Raw genomic sequence first — 16,056 nt, 5'->3', positions numbered from 1 at the left:
CCTTACAGTTATTAGTGGTTACCTTCATTCCTCTAGTCATCATTAGCTGTATTTTCCCCCTTGGGAATCTTCTCGTATTATTTATAGGCGATTTATTCACATAGCTAGGAAGACACCAAAATTTTCTAATTATATCTAGTAACATCACTTTCCAGTTTTCAGTACATTCAGTTTGCCAGACAATGCTTTGCCAAAAACAAGGTTTGCCAGAAATTCTTTGCCCAAAGACAGAGGATGCATCTGCAGCATGCACTGACCAGACCTTATAAAAGAGTCCTTGGATCTGGGCTGCTCTGTCTGCAGAGGAAATTCATGGTAAGTGCACGTCTCTGGTGGGCAGAAAGGGACACTGTCCCTGCAGTCCCTCTCCAGCCCTGCTGTCCTGATGTATGTACATGTACTTGCAAGGATTTGATATTTGTATCATAAAGCATGTTGGCATTTTCACTTTGTGATCTGTCTGTGGAATTGTGTGCAGCAATAATGAGTGATCTCATGATTCTGCTTTACAGCACTGATCACCTCCCAGCCTGCAAGGCATCTTCTCATAGCATAAGAGGTAAGAGCCACATTTGCTTGCATTCAAGGGATAGAGAAAGATGGAAGATTTCTGTTGAACAGATTTCTTCATGGTGACAAATCTCTGTAAAATGTTGTAGGCAATTGCTGTATGTTTTTGTGTTCGGTGCTCTGCTGTAACTAATAAGGCATGCTGATGGTTGAGTAGGCTGCTCACAGCTAGCAAGTTTTCATAAGTGGCTGTGCTTGAAGACAAAGCCACTGTGTAATGCCAAGAAATGCTTCTTGGGGATTCCTTATGTTTAATTATAGAACACTGAGGTAAATGATCCATTCTGGCATGAAGTCCAGACAGACAGACAGAGCTAGCCAACAGAACAGAATGTTGCAAAACCTTACAGACTTGTGAATTGTAATTATTACTGCATATGAAACTGGCCAATAAATGTTGTGAAAATGCTTTCCAAATGATACTCCAGGGTTATAATCTGAATGTAGGCCTCATACTAGTAAACTTGATAAAAATGCTAAAATAGCTATCTAACTATCCAAACAACAAAAAAGGGGGAGGTACTGCTCCTATTCCTCTGAAAGAAGACTGAGTAAAATGGAAGATCTGCATGCTATTAGGAGTAGCTGCAAGTGTTTGTTAACATTTTGGATATTTACCTAACTAAAAGTTATGTCATGACATCTTACCAATCTGCCTGTCTAACTTCCTTTGAATTCAGATATTTTCTATTACTGGCTATGTGGTATTTCTTTGGAAGTCCAGTACTGGATTCAGATATCTGACTTTGATTTATAAATTCTTTAACTGAGGTTTCCAGCTTTGCCTATAGTTATTTCCACAAACAATTAACATAAGAAGAAACAGTTGGTTGTGCAGTATTTAAACCTGATGAATTATGTGTCCTTACATATCACTTGCTCACATACTACTGAAATCATTTTGGATGAGAAGAAAACAACTCTAGGGAATGATGCAGAGCATCAGCAAAAGATGTTATGATAGTCCTCAGAACACCTTCTGGACCATTATCAACCCAAATGATGCATGGAATGCATCCTTAGGAATTATAGTTGACAACAAACAGAAATTTGCAATTATCCTACAGGGCTATGTTACCCTGGAAAAGATCCTCAGAAAGCTTCATCCTGTAGCTGATAAGAACCTCAAAAATCCTGCATATGAGAAAGAATAGTCCCATACAACAAAGTGTATGTACTTCATTTTGGCTGGAGAACAACTTTGCAGAAATGGGTGATGAATTTGGGTGCAAGTGTCACTGTGTGCCTTTGTAGGAAGGAAGATCAGCAGCACATTGTCAGATATTCATGAAAGCATGGTCAGCAGGTAAAGACAAGTGGTTCTTTCCCTGCATTCAGCTCCCATATCTGGCTGAAATTAAAAAGTGGTTATCTTATTGTTATCTTCCACAAAAAGAAGATGGTTATATCATAGAAAGAGGCAGATTTCTCAAATGGGAAGAGTGAATGGCTGAGGGATAAAAAACAGGTTTCATCCACAGAAATTTTGATTAGACAATAAATGGGGGGAAAAATCACCATCAGGGTCATCAGACATTAAACAGGGATGCAAAGGGACTAAGAAATATCTGTTCTTTGACATAAGAAAAACTACTGTGGAAAAAGCGGTGGAAACCTGCTTCCAAAATTTGCCCTGGTTGCACAGGAGGGTGAACCAAAGAACTACTCTAAATTCTTCCCAAATCGCACTTTCTATTACACTATTAGGGTCTATCAATAAAGTGTGTGACAAGAAAAAATATTGACTAATTTGGGCAACATATCTGCTCTTCCACAGTGTTCTCTGCGGACAAGCCCCTCCACAAAGTGCAGCCATGTCTTCGGACGCTGAGATGGCCATCTTTGGGGAGGCGGCTCCTTACCTCCGAAAATCGGAGAAGGAGAGAATTGAGGCCCAGAACAAACCTTTCGATGCCAAGACATCTGTCTTCGTGGTACATGCAAAGGAATCCTTTGTGAAAGGGACAATCACGAGCAGGGAATCGGGCAAAGTCACTGTCAAGACTGAAGGGGGAGAGGTGAGTCAAAAACAAGGCCGAAGGTAAATATTATCTGAACACTGAGCTTTTCAGAGACACATGTGGATCTTTTGTTTCCTAAACAGACCCTGACTGTGAAAGAAGATCAAATCTTCTCCATGAACCCTCCCAAGTATGACAAAGTCGAGGACATGGCCATGATGACCCACCTGCATGAACCCGCTGTGCTGTACAACCTCAAAGAGCGTTACGCAGCCTGGATGATCTACGTAAGTGGCAGCAGCAGCTTCCTCTGGGCAGCCTCAGGAGCTGCTGGGCCAGGCTCAGGGCAAGGCAACGTGCTGTGTCCCTTCCTTGCAGACCTACTCGGGTCTCTTCTGCGTCACTGTCAACCCCTACAAGTGGCTGCCGGTGTACAACCCCGAGGTGGTGTTGGCCTACCGAGGCAAGAAGCGCCAGGAGGCCCCTCCACACATCTTCTCCATCTCTGACAATGCCTATCAGTTCATGCTGACTGGTGAGTGGCTCTGTCTAGCCTTTTGAGCTATTGGTTCACTAAATTGTCTGACAGGATCCCCTGTTTCAGCAAAGTGAAGAGGCTTTTTCAAACCTTCCTTGGATCTGACACACACATCTGTTGGAGTTTACTATTGTCATAGCATTGTTTCTACTCTTTTAAATGAAAGATATCTCTGTACTCAGTGATGTGCATTGGGGGTTTGCTTGTTTGATTGCAGCTGACATCAGGCAAAAGATTAGACTTACCTGACTATGTTTCATTCTTCCTCTGTTGTTCACTGAGTTTTAAGTACCATTTTTCTGCCTTGTTCACAGATCGGGAGAACCAGTCCATCCTGATCACGTAGGTACCCCCCTGCGCGGGTCCCTGTGGGGCTTCCCGGTGCCAGGGCCCCTCCTGCCTGACCACGCACCCTCTGCTTCTCTCTTGGCTTTGGCAGCGGAGAATCCGGGGCTGGGAAGACTGTGAACACCAAGCGTGTCATCCAGTACTTTGCAACAATTGCAGCCAGTGGAGACAAGAAAAAGGAGGAGAAGTCATCAGGCAAAATGCAGGTAAGTCTGGAAGGACAGACTGAATGCTTGGCCTGTCATTGCCCTGTCAACCCAACAGAGTCACTGAATAATGATGTCCCTGCAGGGAACGCTTGAGGATCAAATCATCAGCGCCAACCCACTGCTGGAGGCCTTTGGAAACGCCAAGACCGTGAGGAACGACAACTCCTCACGCTTTGTGAGTTCTTGCTTTGCATAAAATCTCCCACCCTCATGGCAACACACTTGATGCCTGAACAGTTCTTCATGCAAAGGAGACCTCAGCAGAACACATCCAGGCTGATCTGCTGCTGCTTCTGCTTCACAGGGCAAATTCATCAGAATCCACTTTGGTGCCACAGGCAAACTGGCTTCTGCTGACATTGAAACTTGTAAGAGATTCTCCTGGACTGCTCCCATCCCTTCCCAAATTCCCATTTCTATGTACATTCCCACAAGTGTCTAACTCTTTCTACCATCCTTGCCAGATCTGCTGGAGAAGTCCAGAGTCACTTTCCAGCTCAAGGCGGAGAGGAGCTACCACATCTTTTATCAGATCATGTCTAACAAGAAGCCGGAGCTAATCGGTATGAAGTATTATGAATTGTTTGATAAAATCTGAATGTGCTAAGTATTTATCTTCATTCTCACATCCAGATACATCCTATTCCTCTGTACAGACATGCTCCTCATCACCACCAACCCCTATGACTACCAGTTTGTGAGTCAAGGTGAGGTCACGGTTGCCAGCATTAACGACCAGGAGGAGCTGATGGCTACAGATGTAAGTGTCACTGAGCATATTGGTTTGGTGAAATTTCCTTGTAATGGCCTGGAGGTTTATTTGAGTGCTTCTGTTGCCAGAGTGCCATTGACATCCTGGGCTTCACTGCTGATGAGAGAACAGCCATCTACAAGCTGACAGGGGCTGTCATGCACTATGGGAACCTGAAGTTCAAGCAGAAACAACGAGAGGAGCAGGCAGAGCCTGATGGCACCGAAGGTATTAAAGCCTTGTAGAACTCCTAATCACAGATATGGATAGGTGGAAATTGGCAGTCATGTATTTTCCTTCTGTTCACTACCACAAATGCATAAATCTCAGCTTCCAGACTATTCATGCTTCAAAACTTCCCTTCAGGATATCACATTTCACTGCTGAGACCAATGGCTACATCTTAGAGGATATCCCCTTTCAATTATCACTCCTCCCATGTTTCTTCCTCCCTCTCTCTTTGTGTTCAGTTGCTGACAAGGCTGCCTACCTGATGGGTCTGAACTCAGCAGACCTGCTCAAGGCTCTCTGCTACCCCCGAGTCAAGGTGGGGAATGAATATGTGACCAAAGGCCAAAATGTGCAGCAGGTAACAACAACCACTTGGTGACTGGGAACCTCTGACTTGAATCACTATTTGCTCTGGAGCTTGTATTTCTTCTGCTCCATTCTCCTTTGGTTTAGGTATACAATTCAGTGGGTGCCCTGGCCAAGGCTGTCTATGAGAAGATGTTCCTGTGGATGGTTGTTCGCATCAACGAACAGCTGGACACGAAGCAGCCCAGGCAGTACTTCATTGGTGTCCTGGACATTGCTGGCTTTGAGATCTTTGATGTAAGGATTTCAGGTTTGAGGGCTTCTCTTGAAGGGAAAGATTATTATAGCAGAGGACTTGCAAGTAATATTCCTCTGAAGGTTTAACATCTGTGATTTTATGTAGGAAAAACCCCAGTCATTTTCTTCTCTAGCAGAAAACAAAATCCTCAAAAGCTCCATCAGTATAAACACCGAGTCATGTTGTTTGTGCAGAAGCAGCAAATTCAATTTTTTTTTATTGTAATATTACAACTGTTTAAAGCTAATATGAAGGATTAAATCACCCAAAATAATTCCAATAAATGTATAAAAGAGCTTCTGGAGCACAACAGGGAGATGCATTGGCAAATATATAATGAGTTAAGGATGTTCAAAATGTTTATAGAACCAAGAAATGTTTAGCTAAATGTTTAATCAGAGATATAACAGGTTTTCAAATTGGATACAAGAGCATGCACTCATCTTGTTTGCTGAATAAAAAAATACCAAAGTGCTTTATTAATATTAGGAGATTCAATAAAAAATCTGGTCAAAAAAATTCACTCATTTTCATTATGTAGGTATTTCTTTCTGGAGCTGTATATAGGTTCTTCTGTTATGGTGTAGTCCTGTTAATACAGTTATGATTTATCTGGGAAGATTTATACAGGGTGGAGGAGAATGATGAAGAACTGGGCATATTGATGAGGGCTGATTGCTCTTGTTTTTTCCACTGAGCAGTTCAACAGCCTGGAGCAGCTGTGCATCAACTTCACCAATGAGAAACTGCAACAGTTCTTCAACCACCACATGTTCGTGCTGGAGCAGGAGGAGTACAAGAAGGAGGGCATTGAATGGACATTCATTGACTTTGGCATGGACCTGGCTGCCTGCATTGAGCTCATTGAGAAGGTATTTCTATAATTCACAATGTGAGGAATTTTCAGAATTGCATGCATTTCATGTATTTTTTCAATGCTGCTCGAAATGCTAAATATGGTACTGCAGATAGATCCGTTTGAATTAATTTACGATTTGCTCAACAGAACAATCCGTGAGGGCAGCAATATTGTCCCACTCAAGAAGTTTTTTCATCCCTGAGTCTTTTTACCATTTTACTTTGTCCTCCCTCTTTCCTTGTGATTTCTCCCAGCCCATGGGCATCTTCTCCATCCTGGAAGAGGAGTGCATGTTCCCCAAGGCAACTGACACCTCTTTCAAGAACAAGCTCTATGACCAGCACCTGGGTAAATCCAGTAACTTCCAGAAGCCCAAGCCAGGCAAAGGCAAGGCTGAGGCTCACTTCTCCCTGGTGCACTATGCTGGCACAGTGGACTACAACATCACTGGGTGGCTGGAGAAGAACAAGGACCCTCTGAATGAAACTGTCATTGGGCTGTACCAGAAATCATCTGTGAAGACCCTGGCTTTACTCTTTGCCTCTGCTGGAGGAGAGGCAGGTCAGTTCTCTGAAATTCATCTCTTTGATGCATGGTGGTTGGTCCCCAAAGCCACAGATGTCTCATTATCTTTACTTTATCAGAGGCTAGTGGTGGTGGCGGTGGCAAGAAGGGAGGCAAGAAGAAGGGCTCTTCTTTCCAGACCGTCTCAGCTCTTTTCCGGGTACGTAAACAACTTTTCTTTTCATATATGCAGGGAATTACTCTGTAGTTTTAGTTGCCTCAGACAGAAAAATAAAAAAGCAAAAAAACCCTAACAACCAACCAACCAACGAATCAACGAAAAAATATTTTACATATAACTTTTCTTTAGACCGGTATTGGGAAAAAAATTCCTATGGAATGAAAAATAGCACTGTAAAACTCTAAACTTACACTTAATATAAACATAAAATTTTCTCATAAAACATGCCCACTTTCTAGCCTTTATTAGGTTGATGGTAAGTTTTTTCTTGACCTACAAGGTGAGGTTTAATGCTGGGAATCAGAAGAAACAGAGCAATTGAGGCGTGCTCAGCAGACAATGTTCAGCCCAGTGTATCTCCATTGATCGGTCTTTTATATTAAATTCAAGGAATGCACTGGGTTATTTTTGCCATTTCTCTTATAAATGCACACTAAATCATGATCCCACAGGAGAATCTCAACAAGCTGATGACCAATCTGCGAAGCACTCACCCCCATTTTGTGCGCTGCATCATCCCCAATGAGACTAAAACACCTGGTAAGAAGCCCAAGCTAAAAGATCCTTGCTCTGATACATCCATTCCCCTCTGCAATGCAATCTGTGCCCCTCATTTGTGCTCTGCATTGCCAGGTGCCATGGAGCATGAGCTGGTGCTGCACCAGCTGCGCTGTAACGGCGTGCTGGAAGGGATCAGGATCTGCAGGAAAGGGTTCCCCAGCAGAGTCCTCTATGCTGATTTCAAACAGAGGTGAGAGCTATGAAATGGAGAGACAAGTCAGGTGTCCTCACCAACTGCTCTCCATCACACAACTGAGCTTTACCAGGGTCTTCTAGTATGGAGAAATGAAATTCCAACTTCCTCAGCCTGGTTCTGCTGCAAACACTGCTCTTGGTTTCAGTAAAGAGAACGTTCTTATGATTGGACATTGTCTTCCTCCTATTTGCTCCAATTCCACAGATACAAGGTGCTTAATGCCAGTGCCATCCCTGAGGGACAGTTCATCGATAGCAAGAAGGCTTCTGAGAAGCTTCTTAGTTCAATCGATGTGGATCACACCCAGTATAAATTTGGAAACACCAAGGTACAACCCCCCACCCCACCTTCACTGCCTGCATGGGCTTTTCTCTCTCTACCTGACAGTGATGTGCTGCAACGTTTCCTCTCTCAAGGTGTTCTTCAAAGCTGGGCTGATAGGGCTCCTGGAAGAGATGAGGGATGAGAAGCTGGCAGAGCTCATCACCCGCACTCAGGCCATATGTAGGGGCTACCTGAGGAGGGTGGAGTACCAGAGGATGGTGGAGCACAGGTACACCTTCCCCTTCTTCAGTTAAAGTAATTGTGCTCATGTAAAACTGTGGACACTTGTCAGATGAAAATATTCATTGTACATTTTAATTATGCATCAGGGAATCCATCTTCTCCATCCAGTTCAACATTCGTGCATTCATGAATGTCAAACACTGGTCATGGATGAAGCTGTTCTTCAAGATCAAGCCCTTGCTGAAGAGTGCAGAGTCTGAGAAGGAGATGGCCAACATGAAGGAAGAATTTGCGAAAACCAAGGAGGAGCTTGCAAAGTCTGAGGCAAAGCGGAAGGAGATTGAAGAAAAAATGGCCTCTCTGATGAAGGAGAAGAATGACCTGCAGCTCCAAGTGCAATCTGTAAGTATCGTTAGTGTATTTCTTCCAGGTATTCTCACAGCACAAAACTCTCATGTTACACATTGTCTGATAAAATATTTTATTATGAATAATGTAAGGTAGGGTTCAGACCATTCAGTGTAACCATTATAATAGGAGGTTCTAGCTTGGGAATGACTTTTGAAGCATGTATGGGCATGGGTCTGTTTCTCCAGGCTCGCAGTATAACATCCAGTGTAGTCACTGGAGATTTAGAATTTACAGTTAGTTGTCTGTGGAACAATTATTTGACAACTTTCTCTGGTTTCAGTCAGTTGCCCAAAGACCTCTATGCCATTTTTTATGATACATGTTATGTCACTTGTCTTTCTGCAACCATTTTTCCAGGAGGACAGAAAAACCCTCTGCATTCTGTCCCATCCCTATATGTACCTCCTAAGTCCTTTGGGAGATCAGGGGATTGGTCAATATTTAAAGATTACCTTTTGTATTTAGATGTTTGCTACACAGATTCAAAAGAAACTCAGGCTCAAATTGAAACCTCTGTTTCCACCTAGACTATATATCAACTTACCTCGCTCAGAGAAAATTAGTTCAATGTCAGTCTTGCCAAGAAAAGCTTATAAAAAGATAAAGGAAAAAAACCCTAACATTTATATACAGTACTTAACTTTCAGAGAAAAGAATCTAAACTCTTGAAAATAAAAGTTAAGCTGGATACTACAGTCTTATCCATAAGAAAAATAAGAGGGAATAATAGGGAATAATTGATGAGAGCAAAAAATGAAATGGAATAAAAATCTACTCTGATTGAAAAGAGTCTGTGCAAAAAAAAAAAAAATCCTAGGAAAAAAAAGAATAATTCCATGTTTATTTTCCTCAGTGAGAAATACCACATTTTGCAAACAGTTGTGATTTGCAAAAAAAATCATGTTTCTCTACTAGGAAGCAGATGCTTTGGCCGATGCTGAGGAAAGGTGCGACCAGCTGATCAAAACCAAAATCCAGCTGGAAGCCAAAGTTAAGGAAGTGACTGAAAGGGCTGAGGATGAAGAAGAAATTAATGCTGAGTTGACAGCCAAGAAGAGGAAGCTGGAGGATGAATGTTCAGAGCTGAAGAAAGATATTGATGACCTTGAGCTAACACTGGCCAAGGTGGAAAAGGAAAAACATGCCACCGAATTCAAGGTATGAGGTAGAACCTGTCACTCGCACTCCAGAAAAGAGCCATGTGCTATTACTGGACTTCTGTAGCTACTTCCTTTCTTTATATTTGCTCCCTTCTTCTGAAAGGTGAAAAACCTGACAGAGGAGATGGCAGCTCTGGACGAGACCATTGCCAAGCTGACCAAGGAGAAGAAAGCCCTCCAAGAGGCGCATCAGCAGACCCTGGATGACCTGCAGGCAGAGGAAGACAAAGTCAATACTCTGACCAAAGCCAAGACCAAGCTGGAACAGCAAGTGGATGATGTAAGCACACAGATATAGAGCAGGAAGAGGACAGGTATGGAGTCCAAGCTGGCTGGCAGAGCCCTGATGGTCTTGTTGTGTTTAGCTGGAAGGGTCCCTGGAGCAAGAGAAGAAACTGCGCATGGACCTGGAGAGAGCAAAGAGGAAGCTGGAAGGAGACCTGAAGCTGGCCCAGGACAGCATCATGGATTTGGAGAATGATAAGCAGCAGCTGGATGAGAAAGTGAAGAAGTAAGTATGGCTCTGGGGCACGTGAGTGCTGGGCTGCAGCACTTGTCTTGTTTCTTTGTGCTCTAACACAGTTCACTTGTCCCAAAGGAAAGACTTTGAAATCAGCCAGATCCAGAGCAAGATCGAGGATGAACAAGCAGTGGCTATGCAATTTCAGAAGAAGATCAAGGAGCTGCAGGCAAGTCTCTGTGCCTTGCCCTGCCTTGCTCAGGCTCAGCTCAGGCAGGAGGAGGGCACGGCTGTGAAGGGTCCCTGCTGTTCTGCAGGCCCGCATTGAGGAGCTGGAGGAGGAGATTGAGGCAGAGCGAACCTCTCGCGCTAAAGCAGAGAAGCATCGCGCTGACCTGTCCAGGGAGCTGGAGGAGATCAGTGAGCGTCTGGAAGAAGCAGGAGGGGCCACATCAGCTCAGATTGAGATGAACAAGAAGCGTGAGGCAGAGTTCCAGAAGATGCGCCGTGACCTGGAAGAGGCCACGCTGCAGCACGAAGCCACGGCTGCCGCCCTGCGCAAGAAGCACGCGGACAGCACAGCTGAGCTGGGCGAGCAGATCGACAACCTGCAACGCGTGAAGCAGAAGCTGGAGAAGGAGAAGAGTGAGCTGAAGATGGAGATTGATGACTTGGCCAGCAACATGGAGTCTGTCTCCAAAGCCAAGGTACACAATTATAGGCTCGTTGACACAGTGGAATACAAGACAATCCTTTCTCCTTGCCTTCTTTAACACATGGATGGTTAACTCATCACTTTCCATCTGCATAAACACAGGCCAACCTGGAGAAGATGTGCCGTACTCTGGAAGATCAGCTGAGTGAGATTAAAACCAAGGAAGAGGAGCATCAGCGCATGATCAACGACCTCAATGCTCAAAGAGCTCGTCTGCAGACAGAGTCAGGTGAGACACCCTCATCTACATGTGCAGATAAATAACCTCTGAGGGTTATTGCAAAAATTACTCTTTTGGCACAGGATCTTTTCAACACACTTTGTATCACATGCACTGCAAAATGCTTGAAATGGGATCATAAATTTCAGCATGGACTAAAAACTATCTGGCTTTATATCTCCAAATTTTTTTAGCGTCAACATGAATAGCATTACAACTGTTGTGTATCTGCAAATTTTCTCAGGACAATATTCACGTCAGGTGGAAGAGAAAGATGCTATGGTTTCTCAGCTGTCAAGAGGCAAGCAGGCTTTCACCCAGCAGATTGAGGAACTCAAGAGGCGTCTGGATGAAGAGATAAAGGTGATTCCTCCTCTCAGAGGTGCTCCAAACACTTATGTGACTACTGAACAATATGACGAGACAGGGAAAAATATCTCATGTAATTTGGTTCAAGTTGTCTCATGCTAACTTTTATCTCAAGTTTATCCACTATTCCTTTTTTCAGTCCCAATTTCTTTCCTCATTGATTGCATGGTTGTCCATTTACATAGAAGCATGATCCAATGTTCCACTAATATTCAGTCAGATTTCCTGGGATCTTGATGCTCCATGTCCCAATGAACTTTTTGCTCCAGGCCAAGAGTTCTTTGGCCCATGCCCTGCAGTCTGCTCGCCACGATTGTGACTTGCTCCGGGAACAATATGAGGAGGAGCAGGAGGCCAAGGGGGAGCTGCAGCGAGCCCTGTCCAAAGCCAACAGTGAAGTGGCCCAGTGGAGAACCAAATATGAGACGGACGCGATTCAGCGCACAGAGGAGCTCGAGGAGGCCAAGTACGTGGGGAAAGTGAGGAAGATTAGCAGAGATTAAGACCAGAAATGCCTGGAGACCACTGTGACATTGTTAGGAAGACATTTGTGTTCCTCTTGGGGTTGGGGCAAAAGGAGAATCGCAAATAAATTCTATAACGTATGTGGTGTGGAGAAAAAATCACAGGCAAACCTGTAGAAGACAGGGACTGGCAGAGAGACAGGGAAAAGCCCATCAACTACATGCCCCGACTTTCCCTTTTCCCTTAAACCATGAGATACATTTAACACAGGAAGAAGCTGGCTCAGCGCCTGCAGGATGCAGAGGAGCATGTTGAGGCTGTCAATGCCAAATGTGCCTCTCTGGAAAAGACAAAGCAGAGGCTGCAGAATGAAGTGGAGGACCTGATGATTGAAGTGGAGAGATCCAATGCTGCCTGTGCTGCTCTGGATAAGAAGCAGAAGAACTTTGACAAGGTCAGTTGGCCTCCAGCACCAGCACTCCTGGCAAGAGCAGGGCCCTGTGATGGCCACAGCCTTACTCACCCCCCATTTCTCTTCAGATCCTGGCAGAATGGAAGCAGAAGTATGAGGAAACGCAGGCTGAGCTGGAGGCCTCGCAGAAGGAGTCGCGCTCTCTGAGCACGGAGCTGTTCAAGATGAAGAATGCCTATGAGGAGTCCTTGGACCACCTGGAAACAATGAAGCGGGAGAACAAGAACTTGCAGCGTAAGTCCCTGGCCCTCTGCTCCTCCCTGGCCTTTCTCACAAGCTTGTCTGTCTGCCACGCTTAACAGCCCTGGGCCTGCAGGGATAAGATCATGGCTGGCACCTTGGTAGGCCAGAGCCTTTCTCCATTCAGCTCTCTGCCTGACTATGGCACTTTTCTCCCTTCCTTGCAGAGGAGATTTCTGACCTGACGGAGCAGATTGCGGAGGGAGGAAAGGCGATTCATGAGCTGGAGAAAGTGAAGAAGCAGATTGAGCAGGAGAAATCTGAACTGCAAGCCTCCCTGGAGGAAGCTGAGGTAAAGCCTTCTGTTTTTACCTGATAAGTTACCACACCGCTCAGCAACTTCAGGGAACATTTAAATAATACTATGCACTGAGAATTGAGTGGAAGCATAGGAAGCAGGTTTTCTTCACACCGGTAAAATCTTTGAAACCACAGGTATGCTTTTTTCTTTCCTTTCTTTCAATCTCAGACCTGTGGTTATACATTATTCTTTGAAATAGCAATTCATGTAAAGTTGTTGATGTTTCTATTTTTTATAATTAACAGGATTTTATGCTTTTTCCAGGCCTCCCTGGAACATGAGGAGGGGAAGATCCTGCGCCTGCAGCTTGAGCTCAACCAAGTGAAGGCTGAGATTGACAGGAAGATAGCAGAGAAAGATGAGGAGATTGACCAGATGAAGAGAAACCACCTCAGAATTGTGGAGTCCATGCAGAGCACTCTGGATGCTGAGATCAGGAGCAGGAATGAAGCCCTGAGGCTGAAGAAGAAGATGGAGGGAGACCTGAATGAAATGGAGATCCAACTGAGCCATGCCAATCGTGTGGCTTCAGAGGCACAGAAGAATCTGAGAAACACCCAGGCTGCACTCAAGGTATGGCATTTCAGACCAGGTGCTCATGGGTTTCATAAAGAGCTGTAAATATTTCTCTTCTACTGTTCTATCTTTTCTATATTAATATGAAAATATAAAAAAAGTAAATAGGAAGGATATGCCTTCCAATCTCTCTTACCTTTCTTTCAGGACACCCAGATCCATCTGGACGATGCTCTCAGGACACAGGAGGACCTGAAGGAGCAGGTGGCCATGGTGGAGCGCAGAGCAAACCTGCTGCAGGCTGAAGTTGAGGAGCTCCGGGCAGCCCTGGAGCAGACGGAGCGGTCGAGGAAATTGGCTGAGCAGGAGCTTCTGGATGCAAGTGAGAGAGTTCAGCTCCTCCACACTCAGGTAAATTCTAGAATTGAAGACCTATAGCACCGACGGTATTTAGAGAATTAAAGTAAACAATAGGTTTGTTTTCCTTTTTTAATTGAAATACAATAGTCTTCAGCAGTCTACCATTTTAATTTATCGGTTTTTTGCATTTGTCATATGCAACTGTAATAAAAACATAAATAAAAATAGGTAATTTGATTTTTCTAAGAATAGTGTGAAGCGACTGGAGAAAAAAAATTATGCTTTTTTCCTTCAACAGAACACCAGCCTGATCAACACCAAGAAGAAGCTGGAAACAGACATTTCCCAGATCCAGGGCGAAATGGAGGATACCATCCAGGAAGCCCGCAATGCTGAGGAGAAGGCCAAGAAGGCCATCACAGATGTGAGTTGGGCGCTCCTGGCATTGCTGATGGTGAATGTACTCTCCCCAAAAATATCTCCAGCCCTAAAATGGCTTTGACCTTTTGCTGACCAGGCGGCCATGATGGCAGAAGAGCTGAAGAAGGAGCAGGACACCAGTGCCCACCTGGAGAGGATGAAGAAGAACCTGGACCAGACGGTGAAGGACCTGCAGTTTCGTCTTGATGAGGCCGAGCAGCTGGCACTGAAGGGAGGGAGGAAGCAGATCCAGAAGCTGGAGGCCAGGGTGTGTAGGGCTGGGGCTGTGCCTGAGGGAGCGTGTCCCTCCTTGGAGAGACATTGGCAGGGCAGCTGCAGGGCTGGGCTTGTCCTTGCAGGTGCGGGAGCTGGAAGGGGAGGTTGATGCTGAGCAGAAGCGCAGCGCTGAAGCCGTGAAGGGTGTGCGCAAGTACGAGCGCAGGGTGAAGGAACTCACCTACCAGGTAAGGCAGGAGCTCTCCTTGGGCTGATGCATCCTTATTCCATCAGTCACAAGAGATTTTCTTGGACTGCAAGGATAAATGCTCTATTGTGGTATGCAAAAAGCAATAATTCACTCTTTCCAATTTGCCAACACTCTAGTCTGAGGAGGACAGGAAGAATATACTCAGGCTGCAGGATCTGGTGGACAAGCTGCAAATGAAATTGAAATCCTACAAGAGACAAGCTGAGGAAGCTGTGAGTATTGCTCAGGGAAATAAAAAGCATTGCTTCCTCTGAGTGTCACACAAGTGTCCAGGAGAGAAATTACAGAAGTTTTTAAATTGTCAAAAATCATCTGCTGAGGAGAGGAACTGTGTCATCCAGATATACCCCCCAGCACATGAGCACTAAACAAGTGGGACAATAAGTACAGAAATGACAAATTGAAATTATGAAATTGCTCCTCACCTGGAGCAAGAACACCAGGATATCATCCTGGTGAAACTTGCCCCAGTAGGGTCCTGTGAAGGGGAGGATGAGGGGCTCTGTGTGAGGCTGATGTGTGAGCAGTGGTGGGAGGGGAAGGGAGATTTGCAGCTCCACAAGGCTGACTTGCAGCAGGAGTCAAACCCCTGCCCTGTGATCATGAGCCCTGACTCGCTCTGCTCTCACAGGAGGAGCTGTCCAATGTGAACCTGTCCAAGTTCCGCAAGATCCAGCACGAGCTGGAGGAGGCCGAGGAGCGTGCTGACATTGCAGAGTCACAGGTCAACAAGCTCCGAGTGAAGAGCCGCGAGATTCATGTCAAGAAAATAGCAGAGGAAGAGTGAAAATTGCAGGAGGTAGCAAAGTGACCTGAGGGCTGAACAAAATGTGAGCCCTCTGTCACTTCTTTCTAGAATGAGGCTTTATAAATTAGTCAATGTCTAAAGACAAAGACCGCAGATTCCTTCGCATGAAAAGCAGTAGCTACATTTTAGTTCTGCAGTTATTTAAGTGCTGAGTGTGTTCTAACAATGAATATTCAGGAGTAAACTCCTGAATTTCTGGAGTAAGATTCAGAAAGTGCAGCACTCCAACTACAGTAAAAGTAAGATGCATGAGAGCAAACAAAAACTTTTACACTGTACTAGAATGTTTCCCAGAAATGGAAGTGTGATTTAAAGTTAGAATAAATAAATATTAAATAAATAATGCTTTTTAGGAAGAGAAATTTTAAGCCTGTGTTTTACAAATTTACAAGCATACATATCAAAACGAACTGGTTTTATTTTTTAACACTGGAATTGAGAGCAACTCTGTTAACACGACACCATGAAGAAATCTACAAGTGTGGCACCCTGAGAATAGAGGGTTTCCACATTGCCAAACAGTGCTTCCTGTCTTCCTTTTGCAGCAGTTCATGAGCTTTTTTGTATAAGGA

The 16,056-nt window shown here is 44.6% G+C and overlaps 1 protein-coding gene across 1 annotated transcript; it reads left to right on the top strand.

Moving 5' to 3' along the window:
* Positions 1–302: 302 nt before the first annotated feature.
* LOC134428819 (myosin heavy chain, skeletal muscle, adult-like) lies at positions 303–15,577 on the top strand. Its single transcript, XM_063175819.1, has 40 exons — positions 303–315; positions 513–559; positions 2,348–2,588; positions 2,675–2,818; positions 2,910–3,066; positions 3,384–3,411; positions 3,509–3,623; positions 3,709–3,801; positions 3,931–3,994; positions 4,091–4,189; positions 4,283–4,386; positions 4,467–4,605; positions 4,848–4,966; positions 5,062–5,211; positions 5,914–6,084; positions 6,326–6,632; positions 6,716–6,795; positions 7,269–7,356; positions 7,450–7,567; positions 7,778–7,901; positions 7,990–8,126; positions 8,227–8,482; positions 9,407–9,649; positions 9,755–9,931; positions 10,017–10,162; positions 10,250–10,340; positions 10,429–10,818; positions 10,929–11,055; positions 11,291–11,409; positions 11,685–11,881; positions 12,151–12,334; positions 12,421–12,586; positions 12,760–12,884; positions 13,158–13,466; positions 13,617–13,820; positions 14,068–14,193; positions 14,287–14,457; positions 14,549–14,653; positions 14,793–14,888; positions 15,308–15,577. Exons 3-40 carry the CDS (start codon positions 2,385–2,387, stop codon positions 15,461–15,463), a joined length of 5,829 nt encoding a protein of 1,942 aa, XP_063031889.1. The 5' UTR covers positions 303–315; positions 513–559; positions 2,348–2,384; the 3' UTR covers positions 15,464–15,577.
* Positions 15,578–16,056: the final 479 nt, after the last annotated feature.

Source organism: Melospiza melodia, chromosome 24, assembly GCF_035770615.1.
Source record: "Melospiza melodia melodia isolate bMelMel2 chromosome 24, bMelMel2.pri, whole genome shotgun sequence".
In the NCBI taxonomy this organism is placed as follows: Eukaryota; Metazoa; Chordata; class Aves; order Passeriformes; family Passerellidae; genus Melospiza; species Melospiza melodia.
The sequence above is the reverse complement of the archived record's forward strand: the minus strand, read 5'-3'. Positions and strand labels throughout refer to the sequence as shown.